Raw genomic sequence first — 25,061 nt, 5'->3', positions numbered from 1 at the left:
GAACACGCACATTGTCACGACTTGGAGGTCCATTATCTTCCCATTGGTCTCGAGTAACCTAACTCATCGTACAAACAGCAAAGCAAACTCCTCTTGGTAACAGCTATGCGCAATATGCCGCTAACCCAGCTCCCATGTCCTCCTTTTCCGCGTGCAGCTCGTCTGTAGTAATGATGACGAGATCAAAGCGCGTAGCAAATCTCCTATACTTTACTATCTGTTTGTAGGACATCTTATACTTGAGGTATGTATGTATGCGTGTATTCCTGAACTCCGGTGAAGGGGGTTGCATTACCAAAACCAGCTCGTCCCCCAGCGTCCCTACTTTTTATTCATAACGTTACGAAGTGCGAATTCGAATCGATCCCCTGAGTTGATGCGCGTATGAGGCGCCTCTTAGTCTTCCTTGTCGCCACTAACGAGCTCGCGACCAAAGAGCCCAAACCAGAGATCCAGGTAGTACATTAGCTGCCAGTACAAACTAGCCTTGTTGAAGTCAAATTCTCCGAGTTCGTTACGGGGCACTTCGTTTCCGATCATCGAGCCGCCGAACCATCCTATCAGGGGGATGTAAATTAGCAGCTTCTGCTGCCAGGTCAGTTGGGGGGCCAAAGCTTGATCGGCCGGCAGGATTCTAGCCCGCTTGGCCTCTGGAATGCGCCGGCAGTACGTGTTGTCCACCGGCTCTACATTCTGCGATACATCTTGGGCCACGCCCGTCACCGTTGCTGTTGACGCCGTAGCGGTATCCATGGTCTGGGTTGAGCTTTGCGATCCCGGTGGGGAGTCGTGGACGCCGGTAACTCGCTCGATCGTCTGTGCTGAAAGAGTCCTGGGGAATGTTGGGCCTTTATCCAAACGGGGCTGTGATAATCTTTTCGGCGCGCTTCGGAAGGTGTTGGACCTGAATGGATCGATCATACCAGCATCGCCCACCACATCCAGCACCGCAGCGTCTTCCTTAGGAGGTAGGCCACGATATAGTTCGGCGTAGACAAGATGACCTAATATATGCTGTGGAGAAGCGTACGTGGCGGCGTCTGCTGCTTCTGATGATTCAAACGTGATCTTCACCCAGTGTTCGCCGTTGGCCACTCTGCTGACCTTAGCCCTCTCGGCAGCGGTTAAGGGTTGTCGCCTTGTGAGCGCAGGATCTCGTAGGTCCGATTTGTAGCGTCGCGCTTCGACGGGGGGTTCTCTAGGGTAATCTTCACATATCCTCCCTGCCAGTTGCTCGTAATGGTTGATAGCCGCATACTGCTGCGATGGCGATGAGTAACCTCTCAGGATGACCTCGACAGGCTCTTTGCGATACGTCGAAGTCTGGGTGGTAGAAGCGGGATCTTCTTGTGACTGCGAGGTGGTTTGTCCCAAATAACTAGGCTTTCGTTGTGTGGCTACGGTAGCTGTTGAAGTCGTCGTTGTCGCCGTCGTCGCGTTGGAGGCTTGCTGTCGGCTTGCTATATAATTCGAAAAGATTTTATCGGCACTATGCATAGTAGCATCTTCACGTTTCGGCGGAGCGCTCCCTGTTCTTGATCGGGATCTCCTTGTTGATTTACCGAAGGAGCCTGATTCTGTTATCTCTCGCGCACGCGTCCGCGGGAGAGGTCGTTGTCTTTCGCCTCTGTTATCAGACATGGTGGTAAGCAGGTTTTGATTTCAAGGTAACACTTTTCTTTGAGGAAAAAGGAAAAAAACAGAAACGGGCATGTTACGTACTCGGGGAAATACATAGCGTATGGGCGCTGAATTCCATCGTCTCCGGTGTAAAGTTCCTCGTCCGGGACGTTATGCAGGATCAATGGTCTCATTGTCTCTAGCCCGTTATTCGATGAGTGGAAATTCGGGGAATGAGATACAATGTTTAGGACCCCCAAAGCGGATAGGCAAACACAAATGAATACCTAATTAGGGATGGATGAGTTTTAGATGCCAGAGGCGCAAACTGGCAAACTGGCGAGTGATTGAGAGAAACGGGTTGAAATGATTGGAAGGGGGGATTTAATTAAATTTGGATGGTACTGGCAACAATGAGAATGTTGCTCGGTAGGTACTGAGATGTAACCAAAGAGCAAAAAGAAAATAAAAAATATTGTAGCTGCAACGCGCTTCTAGTGTGGTGTATTATGGAAACTGCCATACCCACCTAGCAATGGTGTGGTACAGGTACAATACCAGGTACCTACCTTCTTTATTACCTGACAGGTACCTAAAAGTTGCTTCTATTACTTTAGGTGGTTAGTTCAAATGCTGAACCTTTACCTAAGCACGCTAAATCCCCCTATAGGGCGTAGTGCAAATCAATAATTCCGCTTTTCGAGTTGCATGTGGCTGACAAGCAGAGACGGGTCCATTTGATAGGTCGACGTCACCGAATTCTCTCGGAAGCTATTGCAGCTTCCAAAGTCAACTTCCAAAGTCAACTTCCCAACTCAAGTCAAAGCCCCGAACCGGTAAATTTAGCTACAAGACCAGTTTCAGACTTCGCTTTCCTCTACTTCAATCTTACATTTATTAGTAAAGTCACACATCACACCCGAGCCCGTACTCACAATGTTCCGCTTTGTATGTTTAAAGTTCTTAACTACCTAAACTACCTAACTAACAAATACTACACTACATAAACAACGGATGCTAATGCGTGAAATAGCACAAACCCCTTGACATTATTACCCTCTTCCACAAGGCAAGCTCACCAGCTTCCGTGAGGGCAGCAACTTTCCTAAAGCAGATTTCAGCCACCATCAGTGAAACAGCAACCGAAGATCAAGCTAGTGATCATTCTCACCAGACGCATCCCAAGCTCTCGCGTGACGAGTTCGAATTGAACATAACTGAGGACCCTCCCACTACCGACCAACTTAAGACTATTCTAGAGTATGTCGGTAAGAACAGGATCAGCTGTATCGTGCAAGGCGCATCGACCGAGAATGAAGCTCTGAAGAAGTTCAAGGAGAATCAGGAAAACTTCAAACGGCCTGTGGTACGTCTCGTTTTCTTTAATCACAATTACCCCTTTTTCTCTCCCCCTTTTTTTTTGTCTCCACCGTTCACTAACTTTGGGGACAGATTGTCGACTGGAACAATGGCAAGGCAGTTGCTAGTGACCAAGAGTCTGAGATACTCAAGCTATTAGAGCAAAAGAACGGCAACTAGTCATCCCCGGGGGCATCATACCCAAAATATGTGCCTTTATTCAACTCCTACTAGTTAGGGTTAGCCTTGGCTAAGCTCTATGGACCATTTGCTAGCTTGATTAATATCCGGACCTGTTTCTAATCCATTCTAGTGTTTTTATTAGCTAGTTAGTAAAGGGACACCTGATTCAGATTGTCATGGACAAACTCTACTCCTATGATTCATATCTCTACCTTCTTCCATTGTGGCATATGTCTGGATCTGTAGGTTAGAATCTTATGACTTAAACAATCATTTATACACCCACATGTCCCTTGTTCAGTTCTCATGTTTTAGGGGGAAAATTAAATAGGGGAAGGGCTACATCCTACGACTACCCCTACTTGTCAAACCACTTGCTTCGTAATGAGAACTATAAGTAATGCATGCTTGATTCCAATACAAACGAAAGAGGGCATAACATATCACACTAATGTTTGCTCTTTATGCTTTCTAAGAAATATTAGAAAAGGACAACTCTGTTACGTTCTTTATATAGGTACCTTAGGTACTTGCCTAAAGTTAGAAAGGGGATCACCCCTAATCGTAGAGGTACGCTGGTTATGGGATGAATTAAAGCTGTAGCTACAATACAGAAACTAGGCTTTACGACTTGCCTACCTAAGGTACCTAGGGACTTACTTAACGACCAGGTAAGCAATAGGTAGGGCGTTACGGTCTTGCCAAATTTCGAAAATAAAAATTTTCTTGTGCGTTGCTGCACGCACGGCGGCGTTGCTATGGTTGTGTTTGGAAGTTGCTAGGTAAATTAGCAAGCACCTGCCCCGCTGTTGTCGCCGTTACGGCCAGGCCGTACTTTCTGCTTGTAGGCATCATCGTTAGGTACGTTGCCGGGCACGTTGCCAGGTATGTTGCTAAGACTCCAGGCCTACCTAAGTAACGCAACTGCCTTACGACGCGTCTGCCTACCTTTTAGCGTGGAAAATTCTTTTCCAAAAAAGTATTTAAGCCCAGCCGTACGTCGTTCTTCCTCCGTTTGCCTTCCGCCTCTTCTATTTCTTCTTCTTCACATCCACCACTCTATATAAACCCTACCCTTTCCCACAAACAATAAGACTTAATATCTTTCTTCACACCTCTTCACACCTCTTCAAATTTATCCACAACCCTACTTCAACCCCAACTCATTTCAATACAAAGTGGGATTTGATTTATTCTATTTTATCAACCCTCCCCAACCAAACACGTGGTCAGAAATCATCAAGAACACCCCCAATACTCTCTTCTACATACCTATTATTGACTATTGTCATTCTTTAAACTGCATATGATACTTAGAAAATATGATTCCTGGGACTTGCACTTATTCATGTCTACTTTCATCATGACCAGCCCAAAGTACAGCTGTTGGCTGTAATCTTATGACTGAAGCCGAGTTCTTGGAAACTTGAAGAATTTGGGTTGATATTCTCAAAACAACTTTCTACCTATCCATGATTGGATTCACCAATCCTGACTAGTAAGTAATCATTTTCTTCTATACTCCCTACCACACCCGCTCTATGGGTGGCTACAGCACCTCTACCCATAGTCTTCGCGATAGTCTTCACGATAGACTATCAATACTAGCCTTGCCTTATACACTATTTTACCCTCCTAATACATAGGAAGATGTGTCCCCTCAACCCTAATATTGTTATATTTGACTTCCTGGTTTTATTACGCGGTCTCGCTAACATGGACTTAAAGTGACAGCTTCAAATACGCCACCTCATAACACAGATCAACGTCATACCGGGCTGGAGAAACAAGCCCGACCAGAACGCTGGAGCTTTCCAAGCCCTCAAGTAATGGTTTGCCCTACATCCAATTGGCTTCCGGTTAATCTAAGTTGAAATCCGTCTGAGCACATTGCATTACGATAACAGGCTCTAAACCCACAGACATCGGTTCAGGGCCTCATCCAATTCGCAGAAAGGAGCTGTCTGCTGCAGCCAAAGAAGAGGCAAGCAGTAGCACTCTTATTCATACTTATTATCCGAGAGGCTCAGAGCACGAATACATATGAGGACATTCTATTAGTATTGCTCAAGGAGAAGCTATTTTATGGATGAACAATTTTCACCCTTCGACTACACCTACACCTCATCACATATTATTATGTCGTTAAAATGGGACTTTGGTAAAGCAGTACAAGTTCCCTTCTATTACGGCCTGGATAGCGCTTCCAATCAGAAGAGGATGGACAACCTATTAAGCTCAAACATGTGGCCAACATTTCTCTTCCGGTGAATTGCCAGTATCGATTTGGAGTCAACATCGCCACTGCTGGGTGACACTTAGTCTTTCAACCCTCCGCGAACCAGGATTATGGGTTCATGAGGGACAAAGATTTTGAATTCAAATTGTGATTGTCTTTTGATGTTGGCACAACAATGAGACCTGGGCATATAGAACTGGGGGATGTCCACCATCTACATCGGTGATGGGGAAGAGGTGGACGTTGACGTTATGGGAGGGAGAATTGTAGCCCAGACGATTCGACAAAGAAACGTATTTGCTGGTCACATTAAATGGATCACTTCCGGTACGAGACATTGATGCCGCGGTCTTCGATCCAACCCGATAGTCGCCCCATAACAGCCTGGCCATGATGCAGACCATGGATAGGGACTTTCGTACAGACACATCTATCCTCGGAACTACTTACCTATTATAACTCTCAAGGTCGATACCTATTTTATATGACCAAGTCCTACAACTTCAAAGTATCTCCACGATTCACCGGGGGTTCCCTGGCTGTGCAAACACAACCATATTTCAACACTCAGACGACTCCAGGATGCATTTTGCAGGAAGTCAAACAGCAACAACTTATTTACTCCGCAATTCCCCGGTTTCCATAGATGGGGCCGTGGGGGCTGTCCTGATTTCCGACCTTTCGATTGGGGGTACGGTCGGTAATAATACCGACGATTCCGAAATGTATCTCCCGATACATTAGACATTATCAATCATCGCATCAAGAGATTCTGCGAATACCAGTCCACTCTTTCCCTCCTTTCCGTTCTTCTCGCCATTTCTCACTTATTCCTACTTGGACTACCTACCTCCTACTTACACCAACTGCAACCTCATGTGAAGAGCAAAATAGTTTAATGTCTATGATATTCTGTTCTGGCACCGGGGTGGGAGTGTCGACGAGGACGACCAGGACCATAATCAGTTTGATCCCTGACAAGACAATAGCCTTGTTGAAGAAACTACGATATTTATCACAAAACCGGGATTGGTTGTGAAACTACGATGGATTCCCCGGTTGGGCTGGGCGTGACTAAATCGTCTCTACCCGTACCGTGTTGCATGCTTACCTATACCTAATATCATATATACTTCATGACAATAATGGCAAGTTAGATAAAACAAGGGAGCACGTTTATTAATATTCCTATTTCGAACCAAACCGGGTATTGTTCTCATTATTGTAACATAGCAGCATGATTAACTTAGGTTAGGTTAGGTAGGTAGTTTGTTTGTTTTTATTCTGCAACACCAGCTCTGGAAATTTATCTATGGAGTCTCGCTCTTGACTAATTGTGTGACGGTCTCTTCGATCTGCTTGTCTGTAAGTCCTGTAGTATCATCGTTAGCATATGGCTGCCCCATGTGTAGGTGAATACCTGATGTGTGTGTATTACCTTCTAATGACTGGCTCTTCTCCTTTCCAAATTCTGTTCATCACAATGCGTTAGTAATTCCCTTGTTGTAGAATAGTATGCATAGTATGGGTTTCTGAACGGACCGTATCTCGCGTAGACCTTGGGCAGAGTACCAGAGGCTTCTCGTATGAGGATAGGTGTGAATGGGTTATTCTTCTTCATCGTGGGGTACGCTCTTGTCAGGAATGTCCTATAGAGTGGTAGTAGTGGTAGGACTGTTGTTAGCTAGCTGTGTCATTTTTGAATGGTATTATGGAGGTTGAATTCGCGCGCTCACCTCGTCGCAGCACTACCCTCCCCGGTGTGGCAGAATAGGAAGCGAATTTCCTTTAGGGCCTTCGTGAAAGCATATTTTCCCGACATCTTTTGCGATTGGCTTCAAGGCGATCGGGAATGACGGGGTCGGATGGGGAGGGGGGATATGTGGAAGTTGGGCCTCGAAGAATGTTTGGATGGATGCAACGACGCTTGAAGCTTTAGTTCCAAGGGTCAACCGAATTGACGTCGGCAAATGCATAAAGATTACATACGACGTTGTAAGCCCGTTTATGCAAGTTTATGCACCTAGACAGGTTTTACCATGCTAAATCAGAATGGGAGCCGCACCTAAGCGATGCCACTTTTATCCGCTCAAGCTTGGAGCAAGCCAGGCGGCCCACCAGCAGGGCTGGATGTCCAGCCACAGCTACATGGCTACGTCACGTGGCTATGCAGAATCGATATACCCATTGATCAATGTACATAGTCCTCTTACATATCGGGCTAGGAGAGCACGCAACTTGCTACCACTTGACGGCCGTAGGCTTCGGGGCCGAGGGAAAGAATTAGTAAGAATGTTTTGCATTTATTATGAAAATTAAATAGAAGAGAAACCTGATATGGGCTGTGTCTGGTTTTGTGGCGGAGCGACAATGAAAGGAAAATCATATCGAGATTTCAATAATAAATCTTTAAGTCCATCTTTATGGTTTATATGTAGACTACCTAGGTACACCGGGACTACATTGAGAGCTATAATAAAGGGAAAAACTTCAAATTGGAACCTTAAAGTTAGCTCGAAACGTAGATCGCTGTGTCCAAGGGAAATGTTTACAGGTAGGCGTATACTGAGTCATATAGGCTTTCTGGTTTGTTATAGGGAGTACCTCAGAGGTACGACTGAAGAACCTCTTAGACCACCGCTTATCGGGAGACTTATAGGTAATAGTACCTAGGTATTTTTACCTCCTTACCCTTCATATCATAGTATATACTCCTACAATCACTGCGGTGACCGCACAAGGTTAGGTAGGTATGTTGACTAACCTACATTTTCGTCAGTTAGAAATCAGCACTTCCCCCACAGCTCCGCGCGTCTACTACAATGCTACATTACGGTTGCCACTTGGCCTTTATAAATTCCAGGGCTCTTCTTTAGAGAAGGAAACAGAAACCAGAAAACATATTAGTGGACAGTATTGGTAGTCTCGGAGAAACAACAAGAACAACGAGCAAGCTAGGCTTCCCATACAGCGAAAATGACTTCCCTCGTTAGAAGTTCACTGCGAGAAGAAAACTTGGTGATTCGACAGCTTTTTGGCTATTCCTATTCCGACACGGGCCAGGACACGGGCCAAATATCCTCGCTATCCTCGGCACACGGAGCCCGCGACCTCGGAGCCACATTACCGAATTCTTCGATGAAAGATGTGCTTTTGGTAGGAATCGACGTCGACACATATCAAGGATACGAGCATCTTCCTATTGATCCACAGCTCCACATCGGTGTTTGTATACTGGACACCCGAGTTCTGCATCACTTGATACGCGAGGGCCTGGAGCCGATGCGTGAAGCCGATGCTTCCGATGCTTTGGAGTCACATCAGCTCGTCGTAGGTGACTCCAGGTACTGCAAGGCGGCATCTCGAAGGTTCATATTCGGAAGTTCGCAATCAGTACCGCTACGTGAAGTGAAGGCGCTGGTTGAGTCGCTGGTTTGCCGTGAAGGCAGGGATAAGATCCTGGTTTTTCACGGTTATGACAGTGATCGAAAGGCTCTATCGAACCTCAACATCCAACTGCGACCTCTATACGTCATTGACAACGTCAAAGCAGCCCAATATCCGCTAGGCCTAGCATATCGGTTAGGACTCGAGGCGATGCTCGACACTTTCGGTATCCCATATGCCAACTTGCACGCTGCCGGAAATGATGCTCACTACGCTCTGCGCTCTCTGTTAATGATTGCAGTTACTGACGGACAGAAAGTGGAATTAGAGCCTATCAGTAAGGATCTATTTCCGATTTTGTCTGCCGTTGCTCTCAGTCCGAGGCCAAGTACGGCTGGAGAAAGAGAGGCAGCTTTGAGTGAATATCGTCGTCAAATCAAGGCGGAGAAAAAGGCACGCGACAAGGCTCGACGGGCTGCAGAAGCAGAAAGGAGAAGATAAGAACGTGAAGCTCGAATCGAGACATAGCCAATAGGCCTACACAGGCTATAGACAACGGCACTATACCTGAGGTCAAGATTCACATCGGAGTTGAATCTCTTAGGAGATCCTAATACTTCGAATCGGAATACGACATCTCTAATAATTAATGACAAATTGCTTGAAGGCAATGTATGTGGTGGCGATGGGTTCGGTAATCATGGTTAGGAGAAAATACCATAGGGGGATTTGCAAGGTCTGATAAACCATCAACCAACGGTCATTTGACTATTAGCCATTCCCAACGTTGAAAAAGGAACGAATACTTGAGCGAGAGCTGGTAAATATAAATATCAAAAGCGGTTTATGCGTTGAAAAAGATATAAACGTTGATGCGCGCAAGCGTTGAAATGTGTAAGCGTTTAAAATACTTTAGGCGTTTAAAATGTCAAGCGTTAAAATATATAGTTAAGCGTTTAAAAAATTCTAAACGTCTAACTTATATAAATGACTAAACCTAATTAAGTACATGGATGCTTTAACGTACGTTACTATAAACATTTATATGTATATAACGGTTAAATGATCATTGATTATCGATAAATTATTTAGCTATGGTAGATAAGGCAAGACAAGATGAGACATTGTCGCGTAACTTGACGGGTTGTACGACTTATGAAAGTTTATGCACGTTTGTGCAACTGAGCAAGGGGTACTTATACAGGTACGTAGTATTATCAAACCCCCTGGCTTCCCAACGGTTTAGGTATTTAGGTAGGTACGTAGTACCTTATTGATCTAAGTTGCTAAGTTTAGATACCTCGCACTCCGCTATCTAATCACCGGAACCCCAACTAAATTTACCTAGGTACCACCTATCCTAATATCGGAACCTGCGATTTCACAAACTTCTTTATTCTGACAACACCTCATCACACAAACAAACTCCACTCCCCAAGGTCGAATCCCAAGAACCTTACTTATAACCAAAAAAAAAAAAAAAAAAAAAATGCCTGCCACTACGATTCTCTTCCGCGCCGCCCGGCCCGCCTTCCAGCAGTCTGCCTTCCGCGCGGCTTTCCGCGCCAACGTGGCTCCCCAGACCGGTCGCCGCTTCGCGAGCACCGCGGCCACCGGGGAGGCGGCGTCGCAGAGCTGGATTCAGCGCATGTGGAACAGCCCCGTTGGTTTGAAGACGGTACACTTCTGGTAAGACACTCCTTTTTTTTTTTCCTTTTTTTCCTTTCCTTTCTTCCCTAGCGCATCCGTAATTAACCACGAGGTCTCTTCGTTCGCAATGACGCAGGGCGCCGGTGATGAAGTGGGCGATCGTCATCGCGGGTGTCTCCGACTTCGCGCGGCCGGCGGAAAAGCTCTCGTTAACGCAGAACGGCGCGCTGACCGCCACGGGCCTCATCTGGACGCGCTGGTGCTTCGTCATCCACCCCCGGAACGTCCTCCTCGCCACCGTCAACTTCTTCCTCGGCTGCGTCGGCATCATCCAGCTCGGCCGCATCGCCATGTACCGCAGGTCGCAGAAGGAGGGGGAGTCTGGCGCCGGCGAGGCCAAGGAGGGTGTTGGCGCTTAAAGGGAATAAATAGATCAGTAGTAGGCGCATAGGCAGCAAAAGCAGGCATGGGTTACGGGGTGATATGATCATTTATATCAAAGTATGGGGGGGAGGGAGGGGGCATTGTGCATATCGTGGAGAGCGGATGGCGGACGGCGGACGGTTGCATGTCGAAATGCTGACCGGCAGACTCGAATGGGCCCGGACTCGAAATATTTCGCAAAAAAAACTATAGACTACGGGGTTATTGGTGCTTTATGGGTTGTCTTGTCTCGAAGGTAGAGGCGCTTAGACGATGACGGATTAGATACGTAGGGCTATTCTCTCGTTGATTCTCCTAGTATGGTAAAGTCGGGACTTAGAAGAGGGGGGCTTCTTTTGTACAGTACCACCACTTTACTACCTGGTGCATGACATCAACTTTTAACATTGAACTTTTCTATTTACGGTCTTGGCGTATAAGTGTTTTGACTGATGAGTGAATAATCATTTAAAATCATAACTAACTGGTATAAAATGGAATGTTTGGAATATTGGGAACAAGATACACTCTGCAGTCTACCTGATGTTAATGCTAAAATACCCCTGGGTATAAACTGCTTGAGGATCAAACACCAAGGTATCTCTATAATTTACACTAAACCCATCAATATCTGCTCACGAAACGTAACCTCTTTTGTAGCTTAAGGTATAGTAACACTACCAAGCCAATTCCTTTCCCAGAACCGATTCCTTAATGCAAATCCTCGTGAATCACGTCGACATTGATCATGGCCAAAAGCTGACTATGAAACTAAAACCAGAAAGCTCCAAAACCAACCCCCTAATACAAGATAGCGTAGATAGCGTAGGATGCGGTATGAACTTACTTGCTATAAGAAGCAAGCTAAATATCGCAATAGTGGCAGCAGTAAAGGGCTCAAGGCTTCGCTTCCACATCCATGATGACGTATTTGCCGCCGTAATCGGGGCAAGCCCTGTAGAACTCCTTCACTTGCGCATAGTCCATGTCGTGAATACACATCTCGTCCAGTTCCAAGTCGTCATTCATGATGGAAGAGAGATTCTTGTCTCCCCATTGAACAGACGGGTCGGCTGCCTCCTTTACTTGAGCATGCTCGTGTCGCAATCCTAAGATGTGTCCCAGCTCGTGGCAGAACAGATTGGTCATCAAATCATGCTGGCCATTTACCTCTATGAAAGCCTGTTCGTATACTACCAACAGTCGCTTAATTGGCGGTGTATTGGGAAAGAACGCAGTTGCTAGAAAATCGCCGCCGCCTGGTGAGTAAATGAGTTGGAAGACAGCTTCTTCGTGATCCTCGACCCTCTTGAACCGCACGCCAATCTGTCCCTGATTCCACATGTGGACTGCAGCGTCTAGCGCTTCATTAGTCATTGTTAAATACTCAGGACATGACCCAAAACTGGTGTGATTCGTATTGAACGTAATCTCGGATCTTTGCTTCCATCGGTAAATGATATCGCGACATCTCATGCGATGGAGACGTATACTGGTGATTGACGTGTCGTCAGTTACGCAAGGGTATCCAAACGAACCCGCCTCTCTGGTCAGGCATGGGGTATCCTTTAGAAATGCGTCGAATTGCCTCAACGAGAAATCAAGTTGTAGACTGGGTTCGGGCTTAATATCGTCGAGGTCAATCGCGCTGCTTTCACTCTCAACGGCATCGCCATTTTCAACATCCCGACTGGGCAAACTTTGACCGTGTATACTAAGATCAAACAACAAGTCATCCCAGGTTTGGTTGATGCCGATGACACTACTCTCTCGATCAAAATCCTCGTCACTAGGTTGATCGAGAACCTCACTGATCGGGGTCTGCGTAGTTGACTTGCAATCATCCTTACGGATATAAGAGGATTCACAGCTGTGACTGAGGGCGGATGATCCAGTAGTTTCGGTAAGTTCCCGAAAAAGGGCTGCATCTATGACTAACCCTGCTGGCGCAAGCTGTCGAGCGAAAGCAATGGTTAGTTATATATAGGTACATCTTGGGAGAAAGGTTCAACTTACTGCGCTAAAACCTCTTTCGTTTATCTTGCCGTGCTCTTGAATATTGCTAGAAAATTCGACATCATTTGAACAATCCGGGTATTCATTCGGGGTTGCTATGATATGGTCAATGGATAGGTAGTTCCGTGCACGCCAAAGAAGACGTACCTTTTGTATGGCAAGAAGGACAATGGCCGGGGCGGAAATTGCTGGCCATGGCGTGAGAGGTATCCAACTAATAATAACTATGTGAATTGGTTCGAGACTTACCGATCACTTGAAATATTCAATATAACTAAACGGACAAGCAATTCACTATTAAAAGGTAGGAGGCGTGGAATTTATACACAGTTTTCTATCAAAGCTACAGGTACAGTACCTATGAATTGATGTTATTCCTGAACCAAGCACCCAAGCAGTTCGCGACGCTGTCCAAGTTTATGCCACCCGGGTAGCCAATAACCTTTTCTACAGTTACATTACTTATTACCTACCTAGGTAATAATTACCTACCTAGGTGATAAGTAATGAACCGTAGTTATAGGCTAACTTCCCTATAAGTTGATTCAACAAATAGATGGTCACATCCGTCAATACAACTCTGACATGCATTATTTGACCGCCAGTGGAATTGTGTTGTGTAACAAGTTGGAGAGTTCAAACTTGACACTAAGGCTTAATTTGATTTAGGCTGACATGAGGTCCGAGGACTTCTATGTGCGAGGCTCGCAAATGACACGACCAGCTACCTAAATCACACAGCAGTAGGCATCAATCGGTAGAACTTTCGAATAAAATTAGGTATCTTGGAAAAATTCTGAATCATCCCTCCCGCCTGGAAAAGGTAACCTGATACCTAATCAATAGCCAAATGCTGCAAATGCATGCGTCAATGGTATATAGTACAACGTTGTATCGAATTATTCCGAACCGATGGCCTCCTATTCTGCACATCCTTTAAAGGGGAAAATATGCCCGTTGCTCTGAATATCACGCCCTGGTCCATAGAAATTATCTCCTTGATTCCGAGTCGGTAACCTGCGGGAAACCCTCTGAATGCCAAGCTACCAACATGTAATACAGTTTATTCTTCGGAGCGTTGCTGATCGCTATTCCCCGCAGGCTTGCCCTCTCTATTGATAAAGGGGTCTTCAAGAGATGACCTATTAACCACTCTCAAGGTTCGTTGAGTTTGCCTTAAGCAAGGGAGAGATGAAGTTCTAGGCGGGAACTGTTGTACATCACCACTTCCATCAGTTCGGGGTGGTGTAGTAGTGATCCGGGTGTTCTACATCACGGAACACTCGCCCTCTTGTTGTTTGCCGATCTTACTTCGGGAGATGCGTTCACGCTGACGAGGTCCACTTCTGCCAGATCTCTTGAGATCTTCCAGGCGTTCACGCGCCTTAGGGAAATCCTGGCCTATATGATCGTTAGCATACTAGTTTAACCAGGCATAGAGTGTAAACAACTAGAAGGGAACTCACTTGCTGCTCTCCAGTACCATCGTTTGGCATCCTCGAGATTTGCAGTCACGCCGATACCAACCTCGGTAAAATAGCCCATCGCGTACTCCGCCTTTGCTAGCCCAGCCTGGGCTGCTTTTCTGGCCCATAGGTAGGCCTCCGTATCGCTCTGCTGCAATACACCGTCGCTCCCTGTCAGATACCATCCGCTGAGAGCTAGCTCGGATTGATGCTCCTCCTGCGTTGCAGCTCGGCTATACCACATGATAGACAGGCGCGGGTCGACAGGACACCCCATCAGGCCGTATTCGTACGCACATCCCATCCTAAATTGACTGAACTTATATCCGAGGTTGGCAGCTTGCTCGAACAGTTGTAGAGCGTATGCCTCGTCACGGATAATGGCGTCATTTGGTTGCGCCGACTCATACAACAATCCCAGCTCGTGGAGCGCGTGGGGATTCTCGGGGTCTGCGCGCTCTGCTGCTCGTTTCAACCATCCGACAGCCTCCCTCGGGTTCTTAGGCTGACCAAGCAGTCCCTTCAGCATGATCATTCCAACCTTATACATCGCGGGAGTGTCCCCAAGCGTCGCAGCACGCTTATACCACTGGATTGCTTTCAACGGGTCCTTTCGTGTGCCACCTCCTTCGTCGTTGCCGAGCTCGCAGCAGACGGCTGTCCGATAAGCTGCTGCAGCATGTCCTAGTTTCGCTGCTGATTGATATAGTGTGAACGCTTCCTTAGTGTCCGAATCGCCGAAGACGCCACGGCCCGTGCAATCCGCGAAAAAGAACATAGCATCCGGATTTTGAGCACTGGCAAGCTTTTTCAGTATCTTATGCGCGTCCATCACATAACGTTCGCGGGATCTAGCCCTAGCTTTCGGATCGGCAAGCTTAGGGACAAGGACATCCGCAGCTTCGACAAGCTTCTTCGCCAATGTGAGAGCCGACTGCTGGTCGTTCGGATTACTCTTAATAATAGTTCGTAGACGCTCTAGCTCATCGAGTGTGACGGGGGTCTTTTCGGTAACGGAAGCGGGCCGTCCGTTCTGCAAGGGTGGAGGAAGTCTACCTTGCGCTCCGGCAGCAGCAGGTGGCGTATCTCCACTATAGTTGCGAACCGGGGCAGGCTTATCGTTGAGGTTGACCACAGAATTCGGCATCAACCCAGGCCTAATGGGTGCTGGATGCCCAGAGCCTGGCCCGTTCTGTGGGGTTCCTTGAGAACTACGCCTCTGGCCGTTAGGAGTGCCGGGCAGACCTGGTCCAGCACCAGGGGGCCTATATGGCTGGAATCCACCTGGCGGTACCGGTGGCATCTCATTCGCCATCTCGAAAACAGCTGCTTGGGGTTCGCGCAAGTTTGGCTGTGATTTGGCCCTGGACATCTCCGGCTGGCGTGCGGGTCCGGGCTGGTGCATTCCAGGTTGACTAGGGCGCACATGTTGTTCGAAAGGTTCTTGCGGATTTTGGGGAGGAACCGCATCAAAATGTGGTATTTGTTCAGGGTATTGATCTCCGTGCGGACCATAAGAATCAGGAGGACCAGGAGGACCAGGAGGATATTGTTCTCCGCTTGCCCTCTGGTCGTAATACGTATCATAAAATTCGCCGAATGAACCTCGATCTGGTTGGTCATTCCATCCCGGGGGTTGGAGTGAACCGTTCTCGTGAGGTCCTGATGGCACCGGAGGTATCGGAGGCACCGGAGGACCTTGGTCAGGATACATCCTTTGGGGTGGCGGTCTATTACCTGAAGCGGTCGAAGGACGAGGGGGTGGGTAATTGCGTCCGGGAGGGCCATTATAAGGCATGCCGTCTGCACGCGGAAGCGGCGGTGGCATGGCATTTCTCATATAATCGTTATTCGCCGGCATTGTCATACTCCTTCCAGGGGGCCCAAATCCTCCATCTCTTGAAGGCGACATAGGGGCACCATAGCCGTCGCTCGGGTAGCCATAGCCTTGTTCACCTGGAGGACCTCGTCTCGGGTCTGGATATCCCTGTGGAGGCGGCCCTCTTCCACCTCTTTGACTATCCATTGATGGACGTCCGTAATCATCCATTGTTGGCGCTCGCCTAGGTCCCGGCATAGGTCCAGGTCCTCTGGCTGGTCCTGAATTGCTTTTGGGGGGCATACCTGGCCTTCCCCCATTTAAATCCATTCCGCCCATTCGGTTTAAGATGTCGTTCTCTTCCTCAAGATCAGTTCTTCTGTTATGCCCCGGAAATACTGGGAATGGGCTGCCGAAATCTTGCTCATTCGGACCGGCAACGTTGGGGCCATAACGATCTATGATTTGAATTAGTTGTCAACATGTCAATTCCGAAGGTTTCAACTTCTTACCATTCTGATCTGAAGGACCTGGTCCGCCACCTCGACCGGGAGGCGGGTAACCTCTACCGCGAGGACCTCCAGGACCTCCAGGACCTCCACCGCGAGGAAATGGAGGCCCGCGCATCGGGCCTCCTCTTCCACCAGCGCCGGGCGGGGGAGCGCGACCGCCTCTACCAGGAGGACCATACATGTCTTGCGGAGGATAACCTTGATTTGGCGGTGGTGGCCGTCTACCATAATTCATATCTTGAGGCGGGGGGCCATAATCCTGCTGATAACCATTGTCATATCCGTCGTACCCGTAATCATACTCTTCTTGATATTGGTTGTATTGCTGCTGCTGAGGTGGTGGGTAAGCATCCCTAGGAGGGCCTCGAGGTGCTCGTGCTGCTGGTCCTGCGTAAGGACGCTGCTGATCTTGATATCCACCATTGTATGCCATGTTTGCGACTCGAGGCTCAAGGTTTTCCCACCTGATAAAGTCTGAATGCTACGAATTTCCCAGAAGCTAGCGCTCAGCACACACTAGCTAACAAGCAGTCTTCAGCGCAGCCTTATTATTCTTTCTCGTCAATAGTAGGGGGCAATGAAGTTCGAATACTCGAGAAGAGGTGGTGTGTAGCAAAAAGCTATAATGGGTAGCGTGGAAGTTGAGTATACTTCAAGGCTCTGGGCCTGAATGTTATGTTTCGGCTCAGTAATGATCGTCGGGTTTTGTTTGGCAAACTCGGTCCGAGACGCGCTGCAGGCTGGAACTTTGATGCTGCGACGCACTTCTTACAATTTTCGGAGTGAATTACCCGGATTGTTAATATAGACAAGCAAGTACTATCCGCGGATAAAAAAGTTGTTTTCGTTTCGAAGAAATCGTAAGAAGCCGTGTAGTGGTCAAGAAAGTCGACAGCTAAGGCATTATATCAAGTGAATGCGACGTCTGAATCGATTGTTTACCCAGTAATCCGTAGTTATTTACTATTTGCGATGGACAAAACCTTATGCCCTTCGCATCTCAGTTGGGCGGACGAAGCGTCGCTAGCTCGGTAATAGAGTTTGATCGAGAGGTCAGAGGTCCAGAGGTCCAGAGGTCAGTTGGTCGAAAGGAAAAAAAAAAGGGACAGGTCAGTCAACAATGATTCAAATAAAAAATGGATGAAAATACGCCGAGGTGAAAGGAATGTACCAGGTCAGCGCCAACGAAAAAGTCGTAGAACCATAAGCGAGAAAAAAGAGAGAAAAGATAGATTGAAGAGACCAGTTCCTTATTCCTTATTATTAATTTATTTTATTTTCTGCTCTGCAGATGGTGGAAGAAGGAATACATCTATGTAATGGTAGTGTTGAGAGATGTGGAAATGCAAAATCGAGAACGATTCGGCAAGTCGGGGGTACAAAGGAGAACTTCTGAGGATCCTAATAATATAACGAAAGTAGCACTGCAACTTTAGCGTCGCAAGATGCCCCTCTACGCCGAATAGCAGGTGCACGGCTAACGTATCCGAGTCCAAGTGGGATGTCTAGGATTGTGCACGCGCTAAAAAGGCTACATTACCTGTACCTACCTATACCTAGGAGGTAAGTTCCTATTGTACATCTTCCATTCAAGTACCTACCTAAACACGATCATAATATGGAATATATTGAAATGCGTACTAGGTACCTAGGTTAGGTATGTATGCGCCTAGGCCTTCAAGCGACTACGGCTTGTTTTAACTTCGACCGGCTTCAAGAATGTTAGCCATCTCGCTCTTTTCTTCCCGCGGTTTGTCTATAATTAAAACAAGGACGGTACACGACAGCATACGGCGCTTGTACTGCATCAGGTGTACATAGGTATCTAATATCTACCTGATCTGATGCCTTATGTAGGGTAGGTATGCAATTAGGTAACAAACGTTCATAACCTACTACATCATCTGCATCATTGAGATTCAGCTAAGCTTGAGGCAAAACGTTAAAGTGTGGATGAAAACTTGAGAAACATTAGAAACTCTAGAGGTACATACCCTAGTGTTCATCAAACTCAATAACGTCTATGCCCGACCTACATCACTCAGCTAGGTACTGTATGGTATATCTATTTAGAGTTGCCGTACGCCAAGCAAAATTGTAGTATCAAAATTAACTAGGGCTGAACGGATTTTAGCATATGATTGGCGTGTTGATCCCATAGGATACCTCACAGAGGCAAAAGCCAGCCTCATCCGTTCCCTTGTTAGCATTAGCAATTGGACTTAGTCGTCTTATAGAATATCAAGCCGGCAGGAGGGACCGACCCGGTGGACACACTGGAATGGAAAGGCAACGTACTTGAGCCATGTACCTCTTACAGCCCGTGGATAACAAGACTGCCAGGCAGATGGAGGAGGTACAAGATTCCCAGTGTAAGATTGAAAATTGGTAGTAGGTAGTACCTAAGGTAAGTTGAGGTAGGTTAAAAGATTCGCGACCCAATAAAAAGCAGAGGATTTTTGATAGTCAGGCCCCACTCGCCACATCAAATTATGTAAGAGAGGACCCTGGGCAATGAATCTTTCGTCATCGACCATTAAATCACAATTACACACAACTACATAGTCCTCAATCATATCGCATCCAAGCAAAGCGCATTTCCACATTGCGGTAAAATTTACCTTAGGTACCTAACCTGAAGCAGTAGCGGAATTGTCAACATGGCGGCTAGGTCATCAAGGCTCAGAACATGGGTTAAGATGTTTGTAGTGTCAGTAACCACGTTCTCACTTCTTTACCCACCTGATCTATTTGATCTATCTGATCTACCTACTTGATCTACATCAAGTAAATATATACTCACCCCCATATCGAAGAAGAAAAAAAAATGTACGCGACGCATGACTAACATTATACAAACCCACAGCGGTGGCGCAGTTTGCATAGGAGGACCCGCGCTCGTCAGATGGGTGCAACCTACTGACGAGGAACTCTTCCAGAAATACAACCCGGAACTTCAAAAGAAGAGCTTGGAGAGGCGGTACGAAAAACAGAAGGAGTTCGATGACTTCGTAACCAAGCTCAAGGAATATTCCAAATCAGACAAACCGAGTAAGTACTTAACTTAGCTGTCCGGACGGGATTACGCATACTAACGTGACAACAGTATGGTTCGTCCAAAAAGAAGTCGAAGAAAAGCAGAAACAGGAAGCGCTGCGAAGGGAATCTCTCGCCGCCGAAGAGGCGAAGGCGAGAAAAGAAGCCCTGAGGAACGAGTCTGGTCTACCGTCTAGTTCCAGTAGTTAAATGATATCGTATGCACGTTGTCGTGAACTACTGCTGTATTATAAGATACCGGGGAGGAATCTTGAAAAGGAAAACCTGCGGTTGGTAGGTAGCATAACAAGGCGTCTGGACCAGAAAAGTTGGGTACAAGTCATATTTGTGGCTTGCGATGTATTTCTACCTTAGGTATATACGATCATGAACACTTATAAAAGCTTATTTGCCTTCCAGCTTTGAGTATTAACGCTGGCATTACATTCTACCTAAGCTAAAAGTCGATTAGGTATCCATAAACCTGGATATCTGGACGCACTCTTAGTCTTCAAGGCGCGCAATATTCACGTCGACCAGGTCCTGAATCTGTTTCCACCTCTTGGCTAGGACCTCCTTGTGCTGCGGCACACCAACATCCAGTGAATGTACCTCGGAGATCCTCTTCTCAGCAATTTGTTTCTGTTCCCTCAGCAGCGTCAACACCAGTTGATCTACGTTATTCTGACTGCGCTCTCCGTCGTCGATCCCATCGACGAACCGCCTCCACTCCCTTACTCCGCAGCATAGCAACCTTGCCGCAACCTGCGTCCTGTGGCAGACGGTCTCCCGATCCAAAGTATACTTCCCTAGGAATCCGACCTCCTCTAACCTCTCCTTCTGTCGGTCGCTTAGCTTCGGGAGCAACACGTCGTCTAGCAAGACCTCATCCCAACGGTTCCCATCCATGACGAATCCGTATTCGACGAGTAAGAAATCCCCACTATGTCTACCGTAGCAGATCTTGACTTCTTCTCCCAGAGAATATTCGCGTGTAGCCTTGATGGAGAATCCTTCGTGATCAAAAGCCACATTACAACCCCCTTCGTCGGTATGATTGAACAAGTCCGCGACAGGCTGTAGACACATATGGTCATCTTTGGATCTCTTTTTCAATTTGGGATTAACGTAGTAAAAGGTACGCGTGTTAACGAGCATCCATGCGTATTTATACCGTTCCTCGTTGAGTTGCTCCGGAAATGCTGCTAAGACCGTTGCCCAGTCGCGTTTGAACTTGACCTCTTGTTTCTGCAGCAATTCCCGCGCTGTCGGAGGTAGCAGAGCACGTAGTTCCTGTGGCCAGACCAATGGCATACCGGCGAAGTCCTCGGGAGTTGGGCACACGGCGTTCCAAACTGCATACTTGGAAGATCTATCCAAAGCTAGATCGGCAGCAAGAAGGCCATGTATAGAGATGGTCTTTGGAAGATGGCGGATGATAGGCTTGTGGACCGTGTCTATGCTACGGATGCAAGATGTAGGGACATCAACTATGATCTCGTCGGGCTGTAGACTGTGTTAGTTGATATTTATGATAGGGGTAAGAGAGTAAACTGGAAAAGAACAGTACAACAAACCTTGATCGCCCGAGTTGCAACAAGGCCGATACCCCTGCCAGGGATACGCTTTGGTTCGATAGCATTAAGCTTAACGCCGCGTTCTATAGCCCAAGAGAGCAGTTCCTCGTAGGACTCCATGGTGATAAATTACGATAATGATTTTGGGCGGACGGGTACGTGATGAAGGTAGGGAAGAAAACTATAACCGGGCCTGTCTGCCATTACTATATATCGAAAGCATTGTTGTTATATGTAGGTAGTAACTGCTCGGGCAAACATTGAGTTGGCGATGGTGCAAGCGTGTCTACCTAAGGTAGGTACCTAAACTAACAGCGAAAAAGAAAAAAAGGATGAAAGAATTTGGTGTTCCCCAAATCTGCGAAACCAATAGATAAAAAAACTGAAGAGAGGTTACATGATTATAATATCCCGAGACACCGCACGAAATAAGAATAAACAATATACAATTTATCATAAGGAGCATGCATTTTAGTCTTATTGTTAATGAATAGATATAGGCAGATATATTTCTCTGCAGTTCTATCACGACTGCTACTAACTTTGGTATCGATTTTTTCTAATTAACTCTATTGTCGGGTTTTCATCCGGTACGTTAGGCTAGATACCTATATTTCGGCTGCTGGCGGAAATGTGTAGTTTTACAATTTATAAGCGTTAACGCGCATCTCGCAATCTTAGATATATCACATATAATATTTACAAGTTTATCATGTTGAAGTGAAGATGATGAAGATGAGAACCGGCCGTAATTGTTCTTAAGTCCGTGCGTAAAAGCCGTTGACATTTCGGGTATTACAAAGTCAATGATAAGGAACACCCCGCCATACCAGGTACCTAAGCTTACGGAGCAGGTACTGTGCCGTCTGTCGTCATATCAGACTGCATTCTGGCAGGACCAACCTATCAATTTCGTAATTATAATTTCTTTCTCTCTACCTTAGGTACATAGTAAGATCCTCACTTCAACTACCCTACCTCCCTATCTACCTTCAGGCTTCAACTAACTATCCTAGCCCACAAGCAACTAACAAGCAATCGAAGACATTCCGGAGTGAGAATCACCCTAACACAATCTCCCGGCGCACCTCGGATCTAGCATTATCTAACACCCAACTGGAGTAATACTTCTTTACCTACCTACCTAAGGTACTTTCGACACAATGAGTAGCTCAAGGTCGACGTCGGAAGATCTGGAAGGGCATTATCCAGAGTATTTCGTCGATGCTGAGGATGAGGACGACGAAGAGCATGATCCCGAATACGAAGAAGACGAGGATGACGAGATAGACGAAGATGATATGGCGCACGACTTGTTTGAGGAAGAAGATGAGTTTCATGGTATGCGAAATTATTATTAACCAAGATGGAAGCTCGACAGGTGCACTAACAAAACAAACTAACACGCGAATAGATGCCGAAGAAGGCAATATCCAATTCATAGTGCAAATAGAGGATGACGACGAAGATGATGGCCACGAAGATGGTTCACCATTGCCCGAAGCTGAAAGGGTAGCTGTGCAGCAGCGTTTGATTAACTTAATAAGTAGTGCATCCCGATCCAAAGGGAATCGAGCATTTATGAGCTGACGACGATTATGGTTTTAGGCCGCCGTACCGGCTTGTTATCGCAACGCCAAGTTCTGGATTTCCTCCGAAGATCAAACCTTGGCCACCTGGTATTCGGCGAAGATGATGACGATGAGTTCGTTCCATACAGGAGGCGGCGGCGACAACTGGACCCGAATAGATTCCCTAAAGTTCCAAGCGAAGAGGGAAGAAAGCTGGTGGACTCGGGTATGTTCGGGGTGAAGGAGATCCAACCCTCCATTGCCTCAAAGAAGCAGATAGCTCGCCGAATATTAGATCGCGAGTTGGGTATAGGAACAAGGCGTACCCGCAAGATTAACCAAGGCATGATGGCGCAATCTATGATTCCTACCTCGGATGCCGAAATGATTATCAACTACGACGATAATGTTTATTCGGGCCAATTCTCAGATGACGGCAACTTCTATTTTGCTTGCGTTAAGGATATGAAGGTTCGGATGTATGACACTTCCAACCCGTATAACTGGAGACATTACAAGACTGTACCGTTTACGTTCGGTGCGTGGACCTTGACAGATGCGTCGCTGAGCCCAGACAACAAGTGGCTAGCGTACACTTCCATCCAGAGTAACGTCTGCTTGGCTCCGACTGACCCAAATGACACTGGCGATCCATATGTATTGAACTTATCAGAAAATGGGAGGAGTGGTTGGCGTGGCGGGTTTGGTATCTTTTCTATCCGGTTTTCTGGCGACGGACGAGAGCTGGTGGCCGGAACAAACGCAAGCTCTATCGTTGTATACGATATCGAATCGCGTCAGGTGTTACATACGATTGACGGCCATGATGATGACGTTAACGCAGTATGCTTTGCTGACAAGTCGTCGCCGCACATCTTGTATTCGGGCAGTGACGATGCGACGATCAAAGTCTGGGACCGACGGAGCATGGGAGATGGGCGAGAAGCTGGTGCCTTTGTAGGCCACATCCAAGGGTTAACGTACTTGGATAGTAAAAACGACGGCAGGTATCTACTGAGTAATGGCAAGGACCAGAGTATGAAGCTTTGGGATCTAAAAATGATGTACACGACGACGCAGTTTGTGGAAATGAATCCGCGGCAGCATACGCGATACACAGAATTCGACTACCGCTGGGGCAGGTTCGACGAAGATGACTGGTTTCCACATCCCAATGACAACTCCCTGGTAACATTCCGCGGACACGAAGTATTGCGCACCTTGATCCGCTGTCACTTCTCGCCCCCCGGCAGCACCGACTCGCGGTATGTGTACACAGGCAGCCACGATGGCAAGGTCTACGTTTACAATATGGATGCTACCATTGCCGCTATTATTGATGTTCAGAAATCTACACAAGCACTGCCTGAACGGTCCACGGCGCAACGCAGGATTTACGGCGGATACAGATCACAAGGTTGGTCAACAGTTGTTAGGGATGCGAGCTGGCATCCTACTGCTCCTTTTATTGCTGGTAAGTTGAGGTCTATATATTCCCCTTTCTCCTTTTCAGGATAGGGGTCACTGCATTGTCAGTTAAGCGAGAGGCTAACTTGAAGAAATAGCATCATCACTGAACGGTTGGGATAACGCCCTGGGCACCGTTACGTTACACTCATTCAATGAATCCTCGACGGACGAGGGGGAGCCCCGGATGGGTACACGATACGACGAGAAACTGAAGCCGGTGGGTCGTCGCCGGTCTTCTGACGAAGAGGATGACGAAGAGGAAGAGGATGATATTTTTAACTAAAGAATGCGATATGAATAGCACGCTTTAGGAATGGTGTTTAGGAGCGACGTGTACTCTTTGCTCTTTACGCGTTGATGATTCAACTATCTCCTTTATGTCGTACCGGACACTAACTTACGATTTGATGGACTCTTCGGACGAGGCGTTTGAGTTTCAAAGGCATATGAAAGGAGTTAGAGGGGTCTAATAGGAGGAACATTGGAAGGCGCAACGGCTTATATACTTCTGCACAAGTTCGCTCATTTGTATGAAGCACCGAAAATCGATATTTATACAATGGCTTAGAGATACCAACGCCAGCAGAGAAAATACAGGAGCGCTTAGACGGCCTTATGCTTGCGTCCTCCTTCATGATTAATCGAGAAAAGCCTATATCTCTTTCCCGACCTCGACCGTAGTAATCGATCGTATGTAGTGTAGTACCATATCATTACAGACGTCTCGCAGTAT

General features: G+C 46.9%; 10 protein-coding genes across 10 annotated transcripts; 5 read left to right on the top strand and 5 right to left on the bottom strand.

Annotated features, from left to right (window-relative positions):
- Positions 1–226: 226 nt before the first annotated feature.
- F4812DRAFT_238745 (uncharacterized protein) lies at positions 227–1,911 on the bottom strand. The gene is made up of 2 exons (XM_047930609.1): positions 1,723–1,911; positions 227–1,627 (listed from the first exon to the last, which is right to left on the bottom strand). Exons 1-2 carry the CDS (start codon positions 1,812–1,814, stop codon positions 397–399), a joined length of 1,323 nt encoding a protein of 440 aa, XP_047786030.1. The 5' UTR covers positions 1,815–1,911; the 3' UTR covers positions 227–396.
- Positions 1,912–2,337: 426 nt separating this feature from the next.
- On the top strand, positions 2,338–3,597 carry F4812DRAFT_446087 (DUF1687-domain-containing protein). Its single transcript, XM_047935615.1, has 3 exons — positions 2,338–2,568; positions 2,654–2,986; positions 3,073–3,597. Exons 1-3 carry the CDS (start codon positions 2,557–2,559, stop codon positions 3,157–3,159), a joined length of 432 nt encoding a protein of 143 aa, XP_047786029.1. The 5' UTR covers positions 2,338–2,556; the 3' UTR covers positions 3,160–3,597.
- Positions 3,598–6,558: 2,961 nt separating this feature from the next.
- On the bottom strand, positions 6,559–7,415 carry F4812DRAFT_446083 (NADH dehydrogenase, alpha subcomplex, subunit 2). The gene is made up of 4 exons (XM_047935614.1): positions 7,138–7,415; positions 6,944–7,050; positions 6,840–6,872; positions 6,559–6,773 (listed from the first exon to the last, which is right to left on the bottom strand). Exons 1-4 carry the CDS (start codon positions 7,221–7,223, stop codon positions 6,712–6,714), a joined length of 288 nt encoding a protein of 95 aa, XP_047786028.1. The 5' UTR covers positions 7,224–7,415; the 3' UTR covers positions 6,559–6,711.
- Positions 7,416–7,627: 212 nt separating this feature from the next.
- On the top strand, positions 7,628–9,733 carry F4812DRAFT_446079 (uncharacterized protein). The gene has a single exon (XM_047935613.1). It carries the CDS (start codon positions 8,378–8,380, stop codon positions 9,287–9,289), a length of 912 nt encoding a protein of 303 aa, XP_047786027.1. The 5' UTR covers positions 7,628–8,377; the 3' UTR covers positions 9,290–9,733.
- A 556-nt stretch (positions 9,734–10,289) lies between these two features.
- On the top strand, positions 10,290–10,947 carry F4812DRAFT_446076 (mitochondrial pyruvate carrier). Its single transcript, XM_047935612.1, has 2 exons — positions 10,290–10,477; positions 10,575–10,947. The coding sequence occupies exons 1-2, from the start codon at positions 10,437–10,439 to the stop codon at positions 10,855–10,857; spliced, it is 324 nt and encodes a 107-aa protein (XP_047786026.1). The 5' UTR covers positions 10,290–10,436; the 3' UTR covers positions 10,858–10,947.
- An 811-nt stretch (positions 10,948–11,758) lies between these two features.
- On the bottom strand, positions 11,759–13,073 carry F4812DRAFT_463538 (uncharacterized protein; the record flags this gene model as incomplete). The annotated part of the gene is made up of 3 exons (XM_047938224.1): positions 11,759–12,814; positions 12,878–12,972; positions 13,025–13,073. The coding sequence occupies 3 exons, from the start codon at positions 13,071–13,073 to the stop codon at positions 11,759–11,761; spliced, it is 1,200 nt and encodes a 399-aa protein (XP_047786025.1).
- A 329-nt stretch (positions 13,074–13,402) lies between these two features.
- F4812DRAFT_238657 (uncharacterized protein) lies at positions 13,403–17,460 on the bottom strand. Its single transcript, XM_047930608.1, has 3 exons — positions 16,675–17,460; positions 14,344–16,620; positions 13,403–14,278 (listed from the first exon to the last, which is right to left on the bottom strand). The coding sequence occupies exons 1-3, from the start codon at positions 17,105–17,107 to the stop codon at positions 14,145–14,147; spliced, it is 2,844 nt and encodes a 947-aa protein (XP_047786024.1). The 5' UTR covers positions 17,108–17,460; the 3' UTR covers positions 13,403–14,144.
- Positions 17,461–19,334: 1,874 nt separating this feature from the next.
- On the top strand, positions 19,335–19,920 carry F4812DRAFT_453430 (CBP4-domain-containing protein; the record flags this gene model as incomplete). The annotated part of the gene is made up of 3 exons (XM_047936485.1): positions 19,335–19,384; positions 19,541–19,725; positions 19,781–19,920. The coding sequence occupies 3 exons, from the start codon at positions 19,335–19,337 to the stop codon at positions 19,918–19,920; spliced, it is 375 nt and encodes a 124-aa protein (XP_047786023.1).
- Positions 19,921–20,121: 201 nt separating this feature from the next.
- Positions 20,122–22,000, bottom strand: F4812DRAFT_446070 (SET domain-containing protein). Its single transcript, XM_047935611.1, has 2 exons — positions 21,288–22,000; positions 20,122–21,216 (listed from the first exon to the last, which is right to left on the bottom strand). Exons 1-2 carry the CDS (start codon positions 21,405–21,407, stop codon positions 20,215–20,217), a joined length of 1,122 nt encoding a protein of 373 aa, XP_047786022.1. The 5' UTR covers positions 21,408–22,000; the 3' UTR covers positions 20,122–20,214.
- Positions 22,001–22,450: 450 nt separating this feature from the next.
- On the top strand, positions 22,451–24,611 carry F4812DRAFT_453428 (WD40 repeat-like protein; the record flags this gene model as incomplete). Its single annotated transcript, XM_047936484.1, has 4 exons — positions 22,451–22,628; positions 22,702–22,836; positions 22,896–24,332; positions 24,424–24,611. The coding sequence occupies 4 exons, from the start codon at positions 22,451–22,453 to the stop codon at positions 24,609–24,611; spliced, it is 1,938 nt and encodes a 645-aa protein (XP_047786021.1).
- Between the last annotated feature and the right edge of the window lie 450 nt (positions 24,612–25,061).

The sequence above is a fragment of the Daldinia caldariorum genome (assembly GCF_022478825.1).
Source record: "Daldinia caldariorum strain CBS 122874 unplaced genomic scaffold F4812scaffold_25, whole genome shotgun sequence".
Lineage (NCBI taxonomy): Eukaryota > Fungi > Ascomycota > Sordariomycetes > Xylariales > Hypoxylaceae > Daldinia > Daldinia caldariorum.
This window is presented reverse-complemented; position numbering and strand designations above follow the sequence as displayed.

What these genes read in the sequence shown, in the direction of transcription:
- F4812DRAFT_446076 (XM_047935612.1), top strand. Translation starts at nt 10,437, where the DNA reads ATGTGGAACAGCCCCGTTGGTTTGAAGACGGTACACTTCTG. An exon ending in TTGAAGACGGTACACTTCTG is followed by an intron (nt 10,478 to 10,574) that starts GTAAGACACTCC and finishes GCAATGACGCAG; the next exon opens with GGCGCCGGTGATGAAGTGGG.
- F4812DRAFT_238657 (XM_047930608.1), bottom strand. Translation starts at nt 17,107, where the DNA reads ATGGCATACAATGGTGGATATCAAGATCAGCAGCGTCCTTACGCAGGA. An exon ending in AGGTCCTTCAGATCAGAATG is followed by an intron (nt 16,621 to 16,674) that starts GTAAGAAGTTGA and finishes TTCAAATCATAG; the next exon opens with ATCGTTATGGCCCCAACGTT. An exon ending in ATGGTACTGGAGAGCAGCAA is followed by an intron (nt 14,279 to 14,343) that starts GTGAGTTCCCTT and finishes ACGATCATATAG; the next exon opens with GCCAGGATTTCCCTAAGGCG.
- F4812DRAFT_446087 (XM_047935615.1), top strand. An exon ending in AAAACTTCAAACGGCCTGTG is followed by an intron (nt 2,987 to 3,072) that starts GTACGTCTCGTT and finishes CTTTGGGGACAG; the next exon opens with ATTGTCGACTGGAACAATGG.
- F4812DRAFT_446070 (XM_047935611.1), bottom strand. Translation starts at nt 21,407, where the DNA reads ATGGAGTCCTACGAGGAACTGCTCTCTTGGGCTATAGAACGCGGCGTT. An exon ending in TTGCAACTCGGGCGATCAAG is followed by an intron (nt 21,217 to 21,287) that starts GTTTGTTGTACT and finishes CACAGTCTACAG; the next exon opens with CCCGACGAGATCATAGTTGA.
- F4812DRAFT_446083 (XM_047935614.1), bottom strand. Translation starts at nt 7,223, where the DNA reads ATGTCGGGAAAATATGCTTTCACGAAGGCCCTAAAGGAAATTCGCTTC. An exon ending in GAGGGTAGTGCTGCGACGAG is followed by an intron (nt 7,051 to 7,137) that starts GTGAGCGCGCGA and finishes ACCACTCTATAG; the next exon opens with GACATTCCTGACAAGAGCGT. An exon ending in CAAGGTCTACGCGAGATACG is followed by an intron (nt 6,873 to 6,943) that starts GTCCGTTCAGAA and finishes TGTGATGAACAG; the next exon opens with AATTTGGAAAGGAGAAGAGC.
- F4812DRAFT_446079 (XM_047935613.1), top strand. Translation starts at nt 8,378, where the DNA reads ATGACTTCCCTCGTTAGAAGTTCACTGCGAGAAGAAAACTTGGTGATT.
- F4812DRAFT_238745 (XM_047930609.1), bottom strand. Translation starts at nt 1,814, where the DNA reads ATGAGACCATTGATCCTGCATAACGTCCCGGACGAGGAACTTTACACC. An exon ending in TACGCTATGTATTTCCCCGA is followed by an intron (nt 1,628 to 1,722) that starts GTACGTAACATG and finishes GTCTGATAACAG; the next exon opens with AGGCGAAAGACAACGACCTC.